General features: G+C 43.9%; 1 protein-coding gene across 1 annotated transcript in view; it reads left to right on the top strand.

Moving 5' to 3' along the window:
- LOC143930708 (glutathione S-transferase omega-1-like) overlaps positions 1-18,041 on the top strand; it is a 40,387-nt gene extending 22,346 nt beyond the window's left edge. The window contains exons 4-7 of the mRNA XM_077455245.1: positions 1,103-1,325; positions 14,069-14,167; positions 16,848-16,954; positions 17,605-18,041. Coding sequence (XP_077311371.1) covers positions 1,103-1,325; positions 14,069-14,167; positions 16,848-16,954; positions 17,605-17,761 — 586 coding nt within the window. The 3' untranslated portion in view covers positions 17,762-18,041. The remainder of the gene's footprint in view (positions 1-1,102; positions 1,326-14,068; positions 14,168-16,847; positions 16,955-17,604) is intronic.
- The last annotated feature ends 388 nt before the right edge of the window (positions 18,042-18,429 follow it).

Below are 18,429 nucleotides of genomic sequence, written 5' to 3'. Positions count from 1 at the left end.
TGTCACGGAGGTTCGCAATATATATATATATATATATATATATATATTAAAAATGACTATGTTTACATACGCGATATCTCTCAATGTAGTATAGTAATTTTATCAATACTTTTGATTGAAGTCCATCTAAAGACAGACAAAAAGATTAACACCTCAATGTTACTTGTATCATTATGTATTTACATTAATCATATAATATATAGTATACTAATTAACACTTTGTTTGTATAATTCATACAATGTTTTCATCTGTGCTATCCTTAAGGCCCTGACGAAGTGGAATAACCCGTGAACCGCGTAGGCCATTTTCTGTATAATTTGCTGGGAACTAGCACATCCCGGAACTCAAACTGAACCATTAAGACTGTAATGTATCTTAAACTTTGTCTTTTAGAAAATAAAAATGTGTTTATGTTTGTATAAATATACTGTTTCTCATTTTTTCATACTCCTCCGAGGCACAATTAGAGTTCCACTTTGTTCTATTATTTTTTTGAAACATATTCACATAGCCAGTATACAGATGTATAGGTACAGGAATGATTATCTTTAAACCATCATAGTTAATAACAATTAATAATGAGCAGGGCCCTCTGATTCCTACTGTATAAAAGTGTATTGTATTTGTACTGTCTACCCTCAAGTTGTAAAGTGCTGTGTAAACTGTCGGCGCTATATAAATCCTGTATAATAATAATACCAAGATCTTTGGAAATCAATTATGAATATAAACCCATACTACACATGACAACTCTGATCATTGGAGGAGAGTACACTGAGTTTCCAGCATAGCTAGAGAACTGACCACGGTGTGCTCTCCTGCTTAGCGTGGTCAGGTTTTTAATAGTAAAGCAAGGGGACTAGCAGGATCACCAGGGATTTCACATAAAAGAAGCAATACAAAGAGAACAAGATACTTTCTCATACAAGCACATGGTACAGCATGCATATATCAGGAATGTGTTGTCTTGGATTAACAAATGCTTTAATGACAGGTGTCGGTATAGGGCTACTAAATAGTGTGTGGAGTTATTTTATAGCACAGTTTGAATCAGGAACACCACCTTGTGTTACTTGTTTTTCTTGTGAATTGTCATTATAGGCATGAAGTAGTAAACATCAATCTGAAGAGCAAACCGGACTGGTATTTAGAGCTGAATCCTGCGGGTATGGTGCCTACAATTCAAACTTCTGATGGGAAAATAATCTATGAATCAGCAATTGTTTCTGAATACCTGGATGAAGTTTTTCCTGGAGCTAAGCTGATTCCATCTGACCCCTATGCAAAAGCTGAACAGAGGATGTTGCTGGAAGCTTTCTCTGCAGTATGTATAATGAGAACCTTGTGTTTTTTTGATGCATGGGGAAAGTATATACAAAAATGGAAGCCTCTTATGCAGCCCATACATGGTTAGAAATGTTTCAGCAAGGACTGGCCAAATTCCAAACCATGTTTAGGCAGGCTCATTGTATAGAAGCCGATCTACCAATCAACTTCTGTACAACCACACTGTTGGGTTTTTACTGATTGATCAGAGCCAATGGCTATAGCTGGCAAAACTGAACTGTGTATTCTGATGGGGGAGGTGGGGAGTCTCCCCGCTGTCAGAATTCCATAACTTAGCGGATGGGATTCCCCTATCCACCTCGAATGTGGGGGTGAGGGAATTGGGTTATTTTTTTAAAATTCAACCTTGTGGTAGAATAAAAAAATAAAAAAAATTACTAATGTATGGGCTGTCTTACTTTCGACCAGTGACCCAAACTGAACATTTTCCTTGCGTTTAACTGACCCTTAGAGTCTTATGAATCAGTCTTAAATATGGTTTTATTGAATCATGAAGTGCTCAACACTTGCTGACTAACTGAAAACACGTGCCAGCATCTTTAATAAAAAGTGGATTAATTTGTATATCAGTAGAAAAAGTGAACAAACAAATCTCCATATAAAATATAGGCCATATTTTCCAAAGCAACTCATCCCTACTGCCCAGAAAGTGAAATGATCTTCTTCTGGCTCTGTGAACTCAGCAAAGTCCACTCAATGAGCATAAGATAGATCAGTGGCTCTCATAAACCTTGGCTGATGTTCCTTATTTGATGGTGAAAGGAGAGCCCTCGACTGCTTATGGGTGTGGACACAAATGACCTCACCAATGAGAAGGTCTGAGTGGCCAATGGGATGTCAGTCTTTAAAATCATTCAGCTGTCTCTCAATCAGATAAGGTTTTCTAAATGTATTAATAATTTGAGTATACCATATGTAATGATCTGGTAATTTTCATATTATCAGGAACCATGACCCAGACTGAGACAGAAAATGCAGTAAAAATCACACCTTTAATGTAATGGAAAAATGGTGCAGATCAGTAAACTTAGTCAAAACAAAGCCAGGGATCGGAAGCCAAAGTGGATAGTCAGACAAGACAGTAATTGGGAAACCAGAGATCAGTGTAGTTGGATTCAGAAGAACAGGTTCAGGAACCAAAGCAGGCAAAGTCTTTCACAGGAACACAGCAGAGAACATGCAGATATGTTGATCAGGTAAAGACATGAAAGGAATGAACAAGGCAGTTTAAATAGCCAGAAGGGGCTGTAGGTGGGACTGACTAGTAGCAAATGATCACCAGGTGAGCCACTGTGGAACGTTGAGTGCTGACAATTATCCGACAGCTGAGCAGCCTGAGCACAGAGAAGGGAGCTGCTGAGAGCCCAGCTCTGACACATATTATTGTACAGTATTCAGCTGCCATTTCAGAGATATTAAACATAATATACCTCAGATAGGCAGGTTACCCAGGAGGTGGAAGATGTCTTTTCTGCCTCTGTATATGATAGCCTATTCATGTGTGTTTATCTGTCCAGTATTTTCTTCCACATTCAAATATGTAATGTAGCTTTATAATATCTGATTATATGTAGATTTTAAGACTGAATTTGAGAAAGGGTCTTTTGCAGATCAAGTAGGATAGCTATCGTTATAGATCAGACCTAAATGGCTTTTACAATACCAACTAATTCTGTGTAAGACATTTTATTGCTTGTCATGAACTCCTCCTGAGTTTAATGACCCTATGTTTTACGATGCCTGATCCCAGTGCCCTCAATGGGAAATGGTGATAACCTTTTTAGATGGTTTTTACTGCTAAGAAACCTTAAAAGAGAAGTTTGGGATTTCTGAAAAAAAAACATATATACTCTGCTAGGTGGTTGCAGCATTGGTCTGTTGCTGCATCTGTCCCCTGCTGGCTCCAGACTGGGAACTGAGTGATCTAACATATCTGATTGCTCAGCTCTCAGTCTTCAGGCTGCAGTGACTGTCAGTCACCAGCTCTCTGCCATGTCCCTTCAGTGCTTCCTTTAGCACTGGGCTGTGCAGGGGGTGGGACCGGCTGACTCAAACTCTCAGCGACTCGGTGAGAGACTAAGTTAGCTGTTGGTCCAGGCATCTGGGTGGATCCTGACCATATTTTCAAGGGATCTTTTCAGAGCCTTGATCAGCTCTGTCACATCAGCCAACAGTGAGCTTTTGCAGAACAAACTGCACTCCTGTGACACATAGGAGAAGTACTGACAAAAAAGCTTTGGCTATACTCCTGCAAAAGCATTACCTTAGTTATTTACAGCTTTAGAAAATCTCTATTTGTTACTATATCTAAGTCATGGTACAGCAGAATGGTTTAATGGCCATTCATGAGTTGAAGTGGCCATTCTTTTAAAGCTTCCAGACCCTTGTGGAAATGTTCACTCAAGATAAATGGAGATGAATGTCCTGTTATGGCCATGTTCTGAAGGGAGGGTCACTGCCTTCAGAAAAAAAATCTGAAAATGGCTGCCCTTTGTCTTCTTACAGTTTTTTTGGGGTGCCCAGTTTGAAGTATCATCACAGTCCCCTCCGTCTGTTTACTACTGTCAATATTTATTATGTTGCTGGTAGGCACAAATGAGTAGGGATGAGCCGAACACCCCCCGGTTTGGTTCGCACCAGAACTTTCGAACGGACCCCAAATTCGAACGAACTTTAGAACCCCATTGAAGTCTATGGGACTCGAACGTTCGAAATTAAAAGTGCTAATTATAACGGCTAATATGCAAGATACTGTCCAAAAAGTGTTTGGGGACCTGGCTCCTGCCCCAGGGGACATGGGTCAATGCCTAAAATGTTTTTAAAAATTGCCGTTTTGGCGGGAGCACTGATTTTAATGACGATTAAAGTGAAAAAAAAAGTGAAATATTCCTTTAAATATGGTGCCTGGGGGGTGTCTGTAGTATGCCTTTGAACTGCCACGTGTTTCCCGTGTTTAGAACAGTCCCTGCACAAAATGACATTAAACGGAAATAACACCATTTAAAACTGCTTGCGGTTTTAATGTTATATCTGGTTCCTGCAATATGGTTGAAAATCATTGAGAAAAATGGCATGGGTAGCCCTCCCTGCCCATTACCAGCCTATTTGGGTCTTGTACGCATATTAAGGGGAACCCTGTACCCATATTAAAAAAAGGAAATGCGTGTGGCCCCCAGGCCCTATATACTCAGAACAGCAGTATACAGGCGGTGCAAACAAGACAGGGACTGTGTAGGTTTGTTGTGTTAAGTTGAATCTGTTTGTAATTTTCAACTGGTACATTTTTAAAGTGTAGCTCCAGTCAAAAAAACTATTTTTAAGCTTTTTGGAAAACATAGGGAAGGGTTATCACCCCTGTATAATTTGTTTTGTCGTCCATCTTTTTTCATCCCACTTGCTGTTGTCTCCTTCCGTTTGCAAGTAGGAGATGTTTGTAAATTGGATGTTTGAAAGTAGGGGCCTGCCCTATATGCTCTACAGAAATGGCGGAACAAGGTGTTGGTTTTGCCACAACATTGTAAGCCCTCAAAGTGACTCTTGGTGGGCGCTGGAGCGCCCTGCTGTGAACGATTATATCAAGAATTGTAATTACATGCCATTGTTGAACAGTGGTAGAAAAATTTACCCTTGGTGGTTGTGGTGCTGGTGCCACAACACTATAAGTCCTCACCGTTACTCTGGGTGGGCACAGGAAGGGGCCCTCCTGTGAAATATTATATCAAGAATTGTAATTACATGTCCCTGTTAAACAGGGGCAGAAAAATTGGGCCTTAGGCACTGCTGCTGGTGCCACCACACTGCAACCTCTCCCATATACTTTAGTTTTATTGCAGGAATTAGCCCTGCTGCAAAGCATTGCATAAAAAATTGTACTTAAACGCCCCTGTTAAACAGGGGCAGAAAAATTGGGCCTTAGGCACTGGTGCTGGTGCCACCACACTGCAACCTCTTCCAAATACTCTAGTTTTATTGCAGGAATTAGCCCTGCTGCAAAGCATTGCATCAAAAATTGTAATTAACCACTTGCCGACCGCCGCACGACGATATACGTCGACAGAATGGCACGGGCAGGCATATGGGCGTACCTGTACGTCCCTGCCTTCCCGCGGATGGGGGGCCCGATCGGGCCCCCCCCGGGGCCAGCGGCGGTCGGTATCCGTGCAGGAGCGATCCGGGATGAGGGGGCGGCCATTCATTCATGGCCACCCCCTCGCGATCGCTCCTGACGAATGGAAGTGAAGCATTGCATCACTTCTTCTCCTGTAATGTAAACACAGGCAGAGGAAGTGATGTAATCTCTCCTCCGTGTCGGTATTTTTCGTTCCGGCACCGAGGAGAGAGGATCGGTGAGTTGCACCAACACGACACTACACAGTAGAACATGCCAGGCACACTCACACCCCCCCTTCACCCCCCGATCACCCCCCCAATTACCCCTGCCCCCCCCCAGTCACAGTGACACCAATTGCATTTTTTTTTTTTTTTCATTGGTGTCATGTGTGACTGTAATAACTGTTAGGGCAGTTAGGGTTAGCCCCCTTTAGTTCTAATGTACCCCCCTAACCCCCCCAATAAAGGTTTAACCCTGTGATCACCCCCCGTCGCCAGTGTCACTAAGGCTGGGTTCACATTGCAGCGGTTTATGAGAACGGATGTGATTCGCACCGCACTGCAGTGCAAATCACATCCGATCTCTGTGCGATTCGAGTTCAGCCATACAAATAGTATGGCTGAATTCGCGCCGCACCCGCCGCGAATTCGCACGGGACCCTTTTTTTGGTCCGCAGCAGAATCGGATCGCATGGGTGTTCACACCATGCGATCCGAGTTTGCAGATCGCACTGCGATATGCGAACTGATCTGGGGGTGTCATTAACATTTCACTGACACTCCCAGCAGTTCGCATAGGGCAGTGTGAACTGCCGCCGGGAGGCATGCGATGCGGGAACCGGCCGCGGATTCGTGGCATTCCCGCATCGCTCCAGTGTGAACCCAGCCTAATAAGCGATCGTTTTTCTGATCGCTGTATTAGTGTCACAGGTGACGCTAGTTAGGCAGGTAGGTATTTAGGTTCACCGCAGCTTTTTATAGCGCCAGGGACCCCCATAATCTACCGCATAAAGCCCCCTGATTGCCCCCTAGTTAACCCTTTTACCAGTGATCACCATATAACTGTTACAGTTGACGCTGGTTGGTTAGTTATTTTTTATAGTTTCAGGGCACCCGCCATTTATTACCTAATAAAGGTTTAACCCCCTGATCACCCGGCGGGTGTCATTTGTGACTGTAATAACTGTTAGGGCAGTTAGGGTTAGCCCCCTTTAGTTCTAAGGTACCCCCCTAACCCCCCCAATAAAGGTTTAACCCCGTGATCACCCCCCGTCGCCAGTGTCACTAAGGCTGGGTTCACATTGCAGCGGTTTATGAGAACGGATGTGATTCGCACCGCACTGCAGTGCAAATCACATCCGATCTCTGTGCGATTCGAGTTCAGCCATACAGATAGTATGGCTGAATTCGCGCTGCACCCGCCGCAAACTCGCACGGGACCCTTTTTTTGGTCCGCAGCAGAATCGGATCGCATGGGTGTTCACACCATGCGATCCGAGTTTGCAGATCGCACTGCAATATGCGAACTGATCTGGGGGTGTCATTAACATTTCACTGACACTCCCAGCAGTTCGCATAGGGCAGTGTGAACTGCCGCCGGGAGGCATGCGATGCGGGAACCCGCCGCGGATTCGTGGCTTTCCCGCATCGCTCCAGTGTGAACCCAGCCTAATAAGCGATCGTTTTTCTGATCGCTGTATTAGTGTCACAGGTGACGCTAGTTAGGCAGGTAGGTATTTAGGTTCTCCGCAGCTTTTTATAGCGCCAGGGACCCCCATATACTACCGCATAAAGCCCCCTGATTGCCCCCTAGTTAACCCTTTCACCAGTGATCACCATATAACTGTTACAGGTGACGCTGGTTGGTTAGTTATTTTTTTATAGTTTCAGGGCACCCGCCATTTATTACCTAGTCTCACTAGTGTACCCCTAAATTTAGGGGTGTCTACTTTCCAAAATAGGGTCATTTGGGGGGGGGGGTTTGTGCCATCTTGGCATTTTATGGCCTTCAAAACTGTAACGCCCTTAGAAAGCCTGAAGGCGGTGCTTGGTTTTCGGGGCCCCGTACGCGGCTAGGCTCCCAAAAAGTCCCACATATGTGGTATCCCCGTACTCAGGAGAAGCAGCAGAATTTATTTTGGGGTGTCATTTCATATATGCCCATGGCATGCGTGAGCAATATATCATTTAGTGACAACTTTGTGAAAAAATAAATAAAAAATAAAAAGTTCGTAATTTTCCCGCAACTTATGGCAAAATATAAAATATTCCATGGACTCAACATGCCTCTCAGCAAATAGCTTGGGGTGTCTACTTTCTAAAATGGGGTAATTTGTGGGGGTTTTGTGCCATCTTGGCATTTTATGGCCTTCAAAACTGTAATAGGTAGTGAGGAGTGAAGTCAAAAATTTACGCCGTTAGAAAGCCTGAAGGCGGTGCTTGGTTTTCGGGGCCCAGTACGCGGCTAGGCTCCCAAAAAGTCCCACATATGTGGTATCCCCGTACTCAGGAGAAGCAACAGAACTTATTTTGGGGTGTCATTTCACATATGCCCATAGCATGTGTGAGCAATATATCATTTAGTGACAACTTTGTGAAAAAAAATAAAAATAAATAAAAGTTTGTAAATTTCCCGCAACTTGTGCCAAATATAAAATATTCCATGGACTCAAGATGCCTCTCAGCAAATAGCTTGGGGTGTCTACTTTCTAAAATGGGGTAATTTGTGGGGGTTTTGTGCCATATTGGCATTTTATGGCCTTCAAAACTGTGATAGGTAGTGAGGAGTGAAATTACAAATGTATGCCCTTAGAAATCCTGAAGGCGGTGCTTGGCTTTCGGGGCCCCGTACGCGGCAAGGCTTCCAAAAAGTCGACCACATGTGGTATCCCCGTACTCAGGAGAAGCAGCAGAATGTATTTTGGGGTACAATTCCACATATAACCATGGCATGTGTGAGCAATATATCATTTAGTGACAACTTTGTGTAAAAAAATTGCTTGAGGCAAAAAAATAAAATATTCAATGGGCTCAACATGCCTCTTATCAATTTCCTTAGGGTATCTACTTTCCAAAATGGGGTCATTTGGGGGGGGGGGGGGTTTACTGCCCTGCCATTTTAGCACCTCATAAACTAAAAGCTACGTAAATTCCAGAAAACGTACCTTAGTTTGTAGATGTGACAACTTTTGCGCAAACCAATAAATATACAGTTATTGACTTACCAAAGACATGTGGCTGAATACATTTTGGCCTAAATGTATGACTAAAATTGAGTTTATTGGATTTTTCTAATAACAAAAAGTAGAAAATATCATTTTTTTTCAAAATTTGCGGTCTTTTTACGTTTATATCGCAAAAAATAAAAATCGCAGAGTCAGTCAAATACCTTTAAAAGAAAGCTCTATTTGTGGGAAAAAAAGGACGCAAATTTTGTTTGGGTACAACATTGCATGACCGCGCAATTACCAGTTAAAGCAGCGCAGTGCCAAATTGTAAAAAGACCTCTGGTCATTGACCAGCAAAATGGTCCGGTCTGAAAGTGGTTAAACGCCCCTGTTAAACAGGGGCAGAAAAATTGGGCCTTAGGCACTGCTGCTGGTGCCACCACACTGCAACCTCTGCCATATACTCTAGTTTTATTGCAGGAATTAGCCCTGCTGCAAAGCATTGCATCAAAAATTGTGCTTAAACCCCCCTGTTAAACAGGGGCAGAAAAATTGGGCCTTAGGCACTGGTGCTGGTGCCACCACACTGCAACCTCTTCCATATACTCTAGTTTTATTGCAGGAATTAGCCCTGCTGCAAAGCATTGCATCAAAAATTTTAATTAAACGCCCTTGTTAAACAGGGGCACAAAAATTGGGCCTTAGGCACTGGTGCTGGTGCCACCACACTGCAACCTCTCCCATATACTCTTGTTTGATTGCAGGAATTAGCCCTGCTGCAAAGCATTGCATCAAAAATTGTACTTAAAGCCCCTGTTAAACAGGGGCAGAAAAATTGTCCTGATGGCATCAACCAGAACCAGAAATGTTCTTCCAACATATCAGCGGAGGAGGAAGAGGATAGACAATCAACATAACAGGACAGTCACTCAGCATCAGCATAGGCAGTCTTGAAGGGATGTGATATTTCAAAAAAAATTATTCTGTTACATCAGCTTCAGGTGCTTGGTAGCTGTGGGTGATCCAAGACTGATTCATCTTGATGAAGGTCAGTTGATCAACTGATTCGGTGGACAGGCGCACCCTGTGATCGGTAACAAAGCCACCAGCAGCACTGAAGGTGCGTTCCGAAAGAACGCTGGATGCAGGACAGGCCAGTAGCTCAATTGCATACTGTGCAAGCTCTGGCCAGTGATCCATCCTCAAGACCCAGTAAGCCAGAAGATTTTCGGTGGGAAAGGTGTCCAAGTCTGACCGTGCCCCTAGGTATTCCTGCACCATGTAAATAAGACGCTGGCGATGGGTGCTGGAACCGATCATACCTTGGGGCTGCGGACTAAAAAATTGTCTGAAAGCATCAGTCAGACGGCCACCTTCTCCACCGCTCCTTCTGACCGATGCCTCAGCAACACGTTGTCCAGGACCAGGAGTTTGTAACCTCCCAGTCTCTGGGAACGCGTTGCACAGACCTTTCTGCAAGGCCTCCCGGAGATGTCTCATCCTCTGCTCCCTCTGCGATGGCAAGATAAGGTCGGCAACCTTACCCTTGTACCGTGGATCAAGGAGAGTGGCCAGCCAGTAATGGTCCCTCTCCTTGATCTGAAGAATACGAGGATCCTTCCGCAGGCTTTGCAGGATCAGGGAGGCCATGCAGCGTAGGTTAGCTGAGGCATTCGGTCCGGAGTCCTCTGGGTCACTAAGGACAACATGATCCGCAGCTACCTCCTCCCAGCCACGTACAAGTCCACGTGTTTCTTGGGACTGTAAATCATCCCTACAAGACTGCTGCTGCTGCTGCTGCTGCTGATGCTGAGTGCCAGCCTCCACCTCCATGCTGACACAATCATCCTCCTCCTCCTCTTCCTCCTCCTCATCCTCTTCCTGTGTGATGGGTGGCACAGCAGGAACACTGTCTGGATAAAGGGGGCCTTGAGAGGCAAGGAAGTCCTCCTCTTCCTGCCTCTGTTCTGCCTCAAGTGCCCTGTCCATTATTCCACGCAGCGTATGCTCCAAGAGGTGGACAAGAGGTACAGTGTCACTGATGCATGCACTGTCACTGCTCACCATCCTTGTGGCCTTCTCAAACGGTGACAGGCCAGTGCATGCATCCCTGATCATGCCCCACTGGCGTGGTGAGAAAAAACCGAGCTCCCCTGACCCTGTCCTGGTGCCGTAGTCGCACAGGTACTCATTGATGGCCCTCTGCTGCGTGTGCAGCCGCTGCAGCATGGCCAACGTTGAGTTCCATCTGGTGGGCATGTCACATATAAGGCGGTTCTTGGGCAGGTTCAACTCCTTTTGGAGCTCAGCCAGCCGAGCACAGGCATTAAATGATCGGCGTAAATGCACACAGACTTTCCTGGCCTGCTTCAGGACATCCTGTAAGCCGGGGTACCTGCCCAAGAACCGCTGCACCACCAGGTTAAGGACGTGAGCTACACAGGGCACATGGGTCAGTTGTCCCTGTCGGAGGGCGGAGAGGAGGTTGGTGCCATTGTCACAAACCACCATTCCTGGCTTAAGCTGGCGTGGCGTCAACCACCTCTCAGCCTGCCCCTGCAGAGCTGACAAAACATCCGCCCCAGTGTGGCTCCTGTCCCCCAAACAAACCAGCGCAAGCACGGCATGGCATCGTTTTGCCTGCGTACTTGCATAGCCCCTGGAACGCCTACGAAGCACCGCTGGTTCTGAGGACAGAGCACTGGAAGAGGCCATGGAGGAAGAAGAAGAGGAGGGGGTGGTGGAGAGAGGTGTGTCACAACCAATAGTAGCATTTTGGAGGCGTGGTGGCGGAACAACCTCCAACACTACTGCACCTTGTCCTGCATCCTTCCCAGCTGCCAGAAGAGTGACCCAATGGGCCGTGAAAGACAGGTAACGTCCCTGTCCATGCCTGCTGGACCATGAGTCAGCGGTAATATGCACCTTACCGCTGACCGCCCTGTCCAGCGAGGCAAGGACATTGCCTTCCACATGCCGGTAGAGAGCCGGAATCGCCTTCCGTGAGAAAAAGTGGCGTTTGGGGACCTGCCACTGAGGAACCGCACATTGTACAAACTCACGGAAGGGGGCCGAGTCTACCAACTGAAAAGGCAGCAGTTGAAGTGCTAGCAATTTAGCCAAGCTAGCATTCAACCGCTGGGCATGTGGATGGCTGGGAGAGCAGGTTTCAGAGAGGACTGAAGGTCTAGTGGGGTTGGAGATGCCAGCTGATGAGGAGCAAGGAGAGGTCCGCTTTGTTCTTTGGTGTGGGTCTTTGAGGTACGCTTGCCAACGAGCTGCATGGCAGGTCAACATATGTCTGGTCAAGCATGTGGTGCCCAAGCGGCTGATGTTTTGGCCACGCGAGATACGCTTGAGACATATGTTGCAAATAGCAGCGGTGCGATCTGATGCACTCGTCTCAAAAAAGGCCCACACCAAAGAACTTTTAGAATAACGCGCAGAGGCAGCGCCCTGCACAGGCGGAGCTCTGCAGTGTGATTCAGTCGGTGTGCTGCCCCTAAGCTGGCCCCCGGAGGGCATCCTCCCTCGTTGGACATGTGCCTCCTCCTCCTCCTCCTCCTCCTCTCTCCTTCCAGGCACCCACGTGGAGTCAGTGCCCTCATCATCCCCTCCCTCTTCATCGCTGTAGCAAACCTGGCAGTATGCTGCAGCTTGTGGAACATGACTGCCAGATTGCTGTCCTTCTTGAGCATCCCCTCTCTCTGCGCTCACGCTACTGCCTTCCTCTAGCTGAGTGTCATCATCAGAGCCCACAAAACACTGGGCATCCTCCTGGAGCATGTACCCAACACTGTGCTCAAAGAGTTCAGGAGACTCCTCAGGAGGACGTGGTGGGTCTAGGGAAGGAGTCACTGATGATGACATTGAGAGGAGGGAAGACGATGCGTTGGCAGCTGCTTTGCTAGTACCCTGAGACTGGGTGAGAGAGGATGAGGAGGATGAAGAGGGCTTGGTCATCCACTCTACCAAGTCGTAGGCATGTTGCGGCTCAACATGTCCAGCTGCCGAAAAGAAGGACAAGCGTGTCCCATGGCCACGTGCTGATATCAATGCATTGTGTCCACGACCAGCACTGTTGTCTCTAGACACAGAGCCTGCTTGCCCTCTTTTATCGGCTCGCGCCTGTCTGCCTCTCCTTGCTGGCCTTCCAGACATGGTAATGGCCTGAAGGGAGTTGGGTAAAAAAGCAGTTGGGTAGTGTATATTGTGCTAGAGGCACACAACACCCACTAACTCCTGCAGATGCCTTTATTATAGAACACCAGAGATAAAGGGGTATATACAGATGTATACTGTGCTGTGCTGGAGGCACACACAACTTCCAATAACTCCTGCAGATGGCAAGTAGTCTCAAATAGAGAAGAGCTATGTAGGTGGATATAGCGGTATGTACTGGGTACAGAGCACGCAGACAGCACGCACTAGCTCCTAACACTACTGACTGCAAGCTCTATTATAAAAGATAGATCACTAGCTACAGTATATAGGTGAGGTGAATATAGCAGTGTATACTGCGGTCAGGGCACGCAGACAACAACCACTACACAACAGCAAGATCGAAAATCGTCCGAAAACGATCGGTGTGTACTGTGTTGAAGGTACACAGAACACCCACTAACTCCTGCAGATGCCTTTATTATAGAACACCAGAGATAAAGGGGTATATACAGATGTATACTGTGCTGTGCTGGAGGCACACACAACTTCCAATAACTCCTGCAGATGGCAAGTGGGCTCAAATAGAGAACAGCTATGTAGGTGGATATAGCGGTATGTACTGGGTACAGAGCACGCAGACAGCACGCACTAGCTCCTAACACTACTGACTGCAAGCTCTATTATAAAAGATAGATCACTAGCTATATAGGTGAGGTGAATATAGCGGTGTATACTGCGGTCAGGGCACGCAGACAACAACCACTACACAACAGCAAGATCGAAAATCGGCCGAAAACGATCGGTGTGTACTTTGTTGAAGGTACACAGAACATCCACTGCTTCAGACTCCAACACACTACACAAGGCCGCCGCGCTGGCGGCCTTATATAGTGTGGGGCGTGCACTACACAGCCTGAGCTATGATTGGCCACAGGCATCCTGCCTGTGGCCAATCATGGCTCTCCTCGCTGCTGGTGCTGCGATTGGCCAAGCATGCGGGGTCACAGTGCATGCTTGGCCAATCATGAGCCAGCAATGCACTGCGCCATCGCAGTGCATTGTGGGCCGTGAGCGCCACACGAATTTGGCGCGAACGGACCAAAATGTTCGGACTTCGCCGAACGGACGAACAGCCGATGTTCGAGTTGAACGTATGTTCGACTCGAACATGAAGCTCATCCCTACAAATGAGTTGTATGGACAGGAGCCGTGTACAGGGGAAAATTGTTTTTTGACCCAACAATATAACTAAACAAGATTTCTATTTATTGCTTTTCAGGTCATACCTGTATTTTACCAGATTGTGTTTGCACAGAAAGATAAAGACACCACTGAATTAAAATCACAGTTCCTTGAGAAATTGAAAAAACTGGAAGAGGTAAGATTTATTTTATTGATTGTTTTGGGGAACCCAGCATGATGGATTGGCCCACCACTCTACTCTGTTCACTGTGCTATACGTTATACACTCCATACTGTGCATTGTGATGTATATTATACTCTATATACCAACTATCCCAGTATTCAAATATTAGAAGCCATTTGGACTTGGAATTTTCAGCATACTCTGCTATATTTATGTCCAAAACTGCTCTACCAGAATCAATACTGTACCACGCAGTCATGCTGAAATCTTCAGAGTCGTACTTGTTAATGTGCACCATGGAAATATGGAAACAAACTAGGTACTACTAGCAGCATAAGATGTCAGACATATGCATAGTCTAATATTTTAAACCAAATCTCTGAAGTGTTCATGTCATGTATAAAAAGAAAACTTGCCAGACGTTTAAAAGTACCGTAGCCAAATGTTGGGAAACTTGCTGAATAATCTTTGCCAGAGCTGACTAAATAGAGAGACAGGGACACATGTTGATGCTGCACCACAAAGCCCCACGTGTCCCTTTTATTTCAGTAGTACAGAACAATTTCATCTTTTCTTATGGCCCTTTTTTATAGGTTGGGTGATTGAAAAGATTTGCTACCTGTCTGTGGCTGTGGTCTGTGTACGTTTATTGTTGCAAACCCAATGTGTTTACAGAATGTGACCGTATGTTTCACAGAGGTTTTCACTTTATGGTTCTCATGAACCATTTCATTTGTCTCCTTCTCTTTAACTGAAACACTCTACAGATCTGTCCAAATAGGTACTGCTTTGACTTAGAATACAAAATATGGTTAAATATTTTATATCTCAAACAGATATAAACATGAATTTTAAAATAAAAAAACACAGACCCTCCCCAACAATATTAGCAACACTTAAATCCTGGGTTCGATTTCTGCATCTAACTTCCTTGCACCCTCTTCCTACCAAAGTCCAAATTCCACGAAATACTCTACATAATTTCATGACAACCTCATTTACACCATGGATGGAGAAGGGAATTAAATATCTATCTGATCTACTTGATAATGGGGTGATCAAACCATTTCCTACACTTCAAAAGAATTTTAAATTGCCAAATTCAGATTTATTCCTCTACATCCGAACTAAGAATTGCATTTCCAACCTCCCATCATGGACCTATAAAGTCAGCTATGAGTAAGCGCTAATTTTAGCGTGAAACGCGTCAGTTATTTTGTTTTTTATTTTTTCCTTTGTTGTGGTCATTTGCGTGATGTGAGGTTTTTCAGTTTGAAGAAATAAAGGCACTTTTTACTTTTCATCTGATCCGGAGTGTGGCTGTCCAGAGTTTGTTCATGCTGCTTTAACTATTTGGTTTGTGCAATCAGCCTGCACCTGGGACCTCTACCTCCCTGGAGAACGAGCAATTGTTTGGTGGACTGACCTGGAGCGGTGGTTCCCTATTTCCCTTATGGACCTATAATGTACCCCAATCGGCTTGGTCCTTCCTCAAGATCCCCATACATCATCAAAAAGGATCTCACTTTTCTTCATCTTCTTCAACAAAAAAGTGTGTTTATAAAGACTATCCCTTTAATTAGATGGGAAGAAGACTTAGGATACACCTATACAGTTGACCAATGGGAAAAAGCTTGTACCACATATAAAGCCACATGCTGCTCTACATTATGGAAAGTATCCATTAAATTGACTCAACGCTGGTATCTTACTCCTGAGAAAATATCCAAATTCAACGGCACATTTGACGACAAATGTTGGAGATTGTGTGGGAAAAAAGGTGATATGTTACATACATTTTGGACATGCCCTAAACTTGGGAAGCATTGGGAACAAATCTTTCAGGTTATGTCTGAAATTACCAAAACAGTAATTCCTCCAAATCCCTCACTGGCTCTATTATCCATTGGTCTTGATCGATATCCTATCCAGTTTAGAAATGTGTTTACACATATTTTGCTATCAGCCAGAATCAGTATTACGAGGAACTGGCAAAATCCTGATCCTCCTTCCATAAAAGAAGTGATAGAATCGACTCAAACTCACTACATTTATGAATCAATTCTAGCTCTTCAGCCTCACAAAAAAGAACATACTCATAAAATATGGCAGCCATGGTTAAAATGGGCTAGTCCCCAAAACATTGCCCGAGTTTTATGTTCCTAGATAACTTGAATAAAAAATTACTTACCCCGCTCTAATATTTTAATCTTTGTTATATATCTATTAAATAACAGGTTACTATTACTGTCTCGAACACAGTTTAGCACCCATAGGGGTGTTCGGGAATATATTTAGGTTCATCATCTTTGAATTACTTGAATTGGCAGTATATAAATATATGAAGATAATATTTATATTACTTTTGTGCATTGTCTCCACAATGGATGTATTAATAACCTCCTGATCATCATCTTTATTATCCCTATTATAATTAATATGTTTTTCTTTTTTTTTTGGATACTATTATCTATGTATCTAAATATTGTAACTGATATGTTATTTAGTTATAATTTCTGTCATTTGTCTTGATAAAAATTTAAACTTTAATAAAAAATGATTGATTAAAAACACAGACCCACTAAACAGTATATTCAGCATAGTTCTAACATTTTATAATCCAAGATAATAGTGAAATGGGTAAAAGACTTTCTTTTTAAAATGTTGCTGTTTTTGCTCTGCCTTGTTTCAGGCACTGACTAAGAAGAAAACCCCATTCTTCGGTGGTAAATCTGTGGCCTTTATTGACTACATGGTGTGGCCCTGGTTTGAAAGATTCAGCATTTTTGGATTGGAAGGGTAAGCCAACTTTTTGTTTATTCATTGCTCGTTGAGTTTTGAGATCTTGAATAGCTTGATAATATCTTTGCAGTTACAAATTAGTACCTTTTTTGTATTACTTAGTAGTTTTAAAATCATACTACTCACCAGATTTTACATCAAAAATGAGGAAGCTGATCCAGGCCAAGCTTAAAACGTGTGTGTGCCCTTTACTCTGTGTATACCTAAAACACCCTTGAGCCCTCCAGTAAGCATACAGCCCAATGTTATACAAGTATTCTCACTGACATAGGGGTTTTCAAAAGATTGAAACCCACAAAATGAACTGGTGTTAAGTCCCTTTGTCCTTTTGTAATTTGGAGAGGAAGTGGTGTGGTAAAAAGGTCTCTCCAAGCCCTTCTGTTCTGGGGGAAAAAAAATGTCCTGCTATATATTAATGCTCATAGCAGTTTGATTATCTACACACATAAAGATCAATGTCAATGATCCTTCCATAGAAATGCTCATTTTAAGTTGGATGAGCAGGAGAGGGGAGCACTAAGAAGACACCCCTGGTGCCAGATTATTTTAATGTTTATGGAGAAAAGGGACAGGCAACTATGACTGGCTAGACAGACCTAGAAAATCACCAAAACATATCTTGTACTAAATTGTTTTTATTTTTCTAGTCTTTTGGATAAAACTCCAAACATCAAAGCTTGGCGTGATCGTATGTTACAAGACCCAGCTGTCAAGGCAACCTTCACTGCTCCAGAGGTCCTTTTGGAATTTTTTAAGCTCTATTCTCAGGACAGTTTGGATGCTGTTGATTATGGCCTTAATTAGGATAGCTATTCTCTAACAATGTGACAAGAAACTTGTGCCTTTTACACAATCACAATCAGTACTGTCTCCTGTGGATCATGCCATTTAAAAGAGGATTTCCCAGTTCCAGCCCACCCAGGACATCACCAACACATTTTTCAGCACAGCTTTTAGTTAGTTTGATTTTAACCCATGAGTCTGTGAAAGGAACTTGAAGACTGGAAGTAATGCTGGTATGGGAAATGCCAATCTAAAGCACTTGTACTTAAAATAATAACAAAATAAAATTTCCACAAACTAAGCCTTGTGTGTCTAGCCTCGGTGATATAGGCGCAGCCAATGCATGGGGTGCAGTGTTTTTGAAACTTCTGTCTTTTGGTTTAGTATAAGAGAACTCTGTCGAAGCAAAGAAACCTTTCTTTTTAAGCATGTTTGTGTGTGTGGCTAAACGTGAAATAATTTAATTTTTTTTTTATTCAATGTTTTTTAAAAATAAATTGTCATAATATAAGCCAGAAAAAATCCTGCTGCAATTTTGGTTTCTCTGGATAGTATATGTTACCTTTTTACTATTTAAAAAAAAAAATTACACACACCTTTTTACAGGTGTTTTGAGTTAAATATTTGATTGGGGGTAATTTACTATAGTGCCGAAAAATGATCCTGCAGTCTCAGAAAATAGTGCCCAA

The sequence above is a fragment of the Lithobates pipiens genome, unplaced genomic scaffold (genome assembly GCF_037356315.1).
Source record: "Lithobates pipiens isolate NorthernLeopardFrog02 unplaced genomic scaffold, aLitPip1_a1.2 Scaffold_25, whole genome shotgun sequence".
Taxonomy (NCBI): domain Eukaryota; kingdom Metazoa; phylum Chordata; class Amphibia; order Anura; family Ranidae; genus Lithobates; species Lithobates pipiens.
The sequence above is the reverse complement of the archived record's forward strand: the minus strand, read 5'-3'. Positions and strand labels throughout refer to the sequence as shown.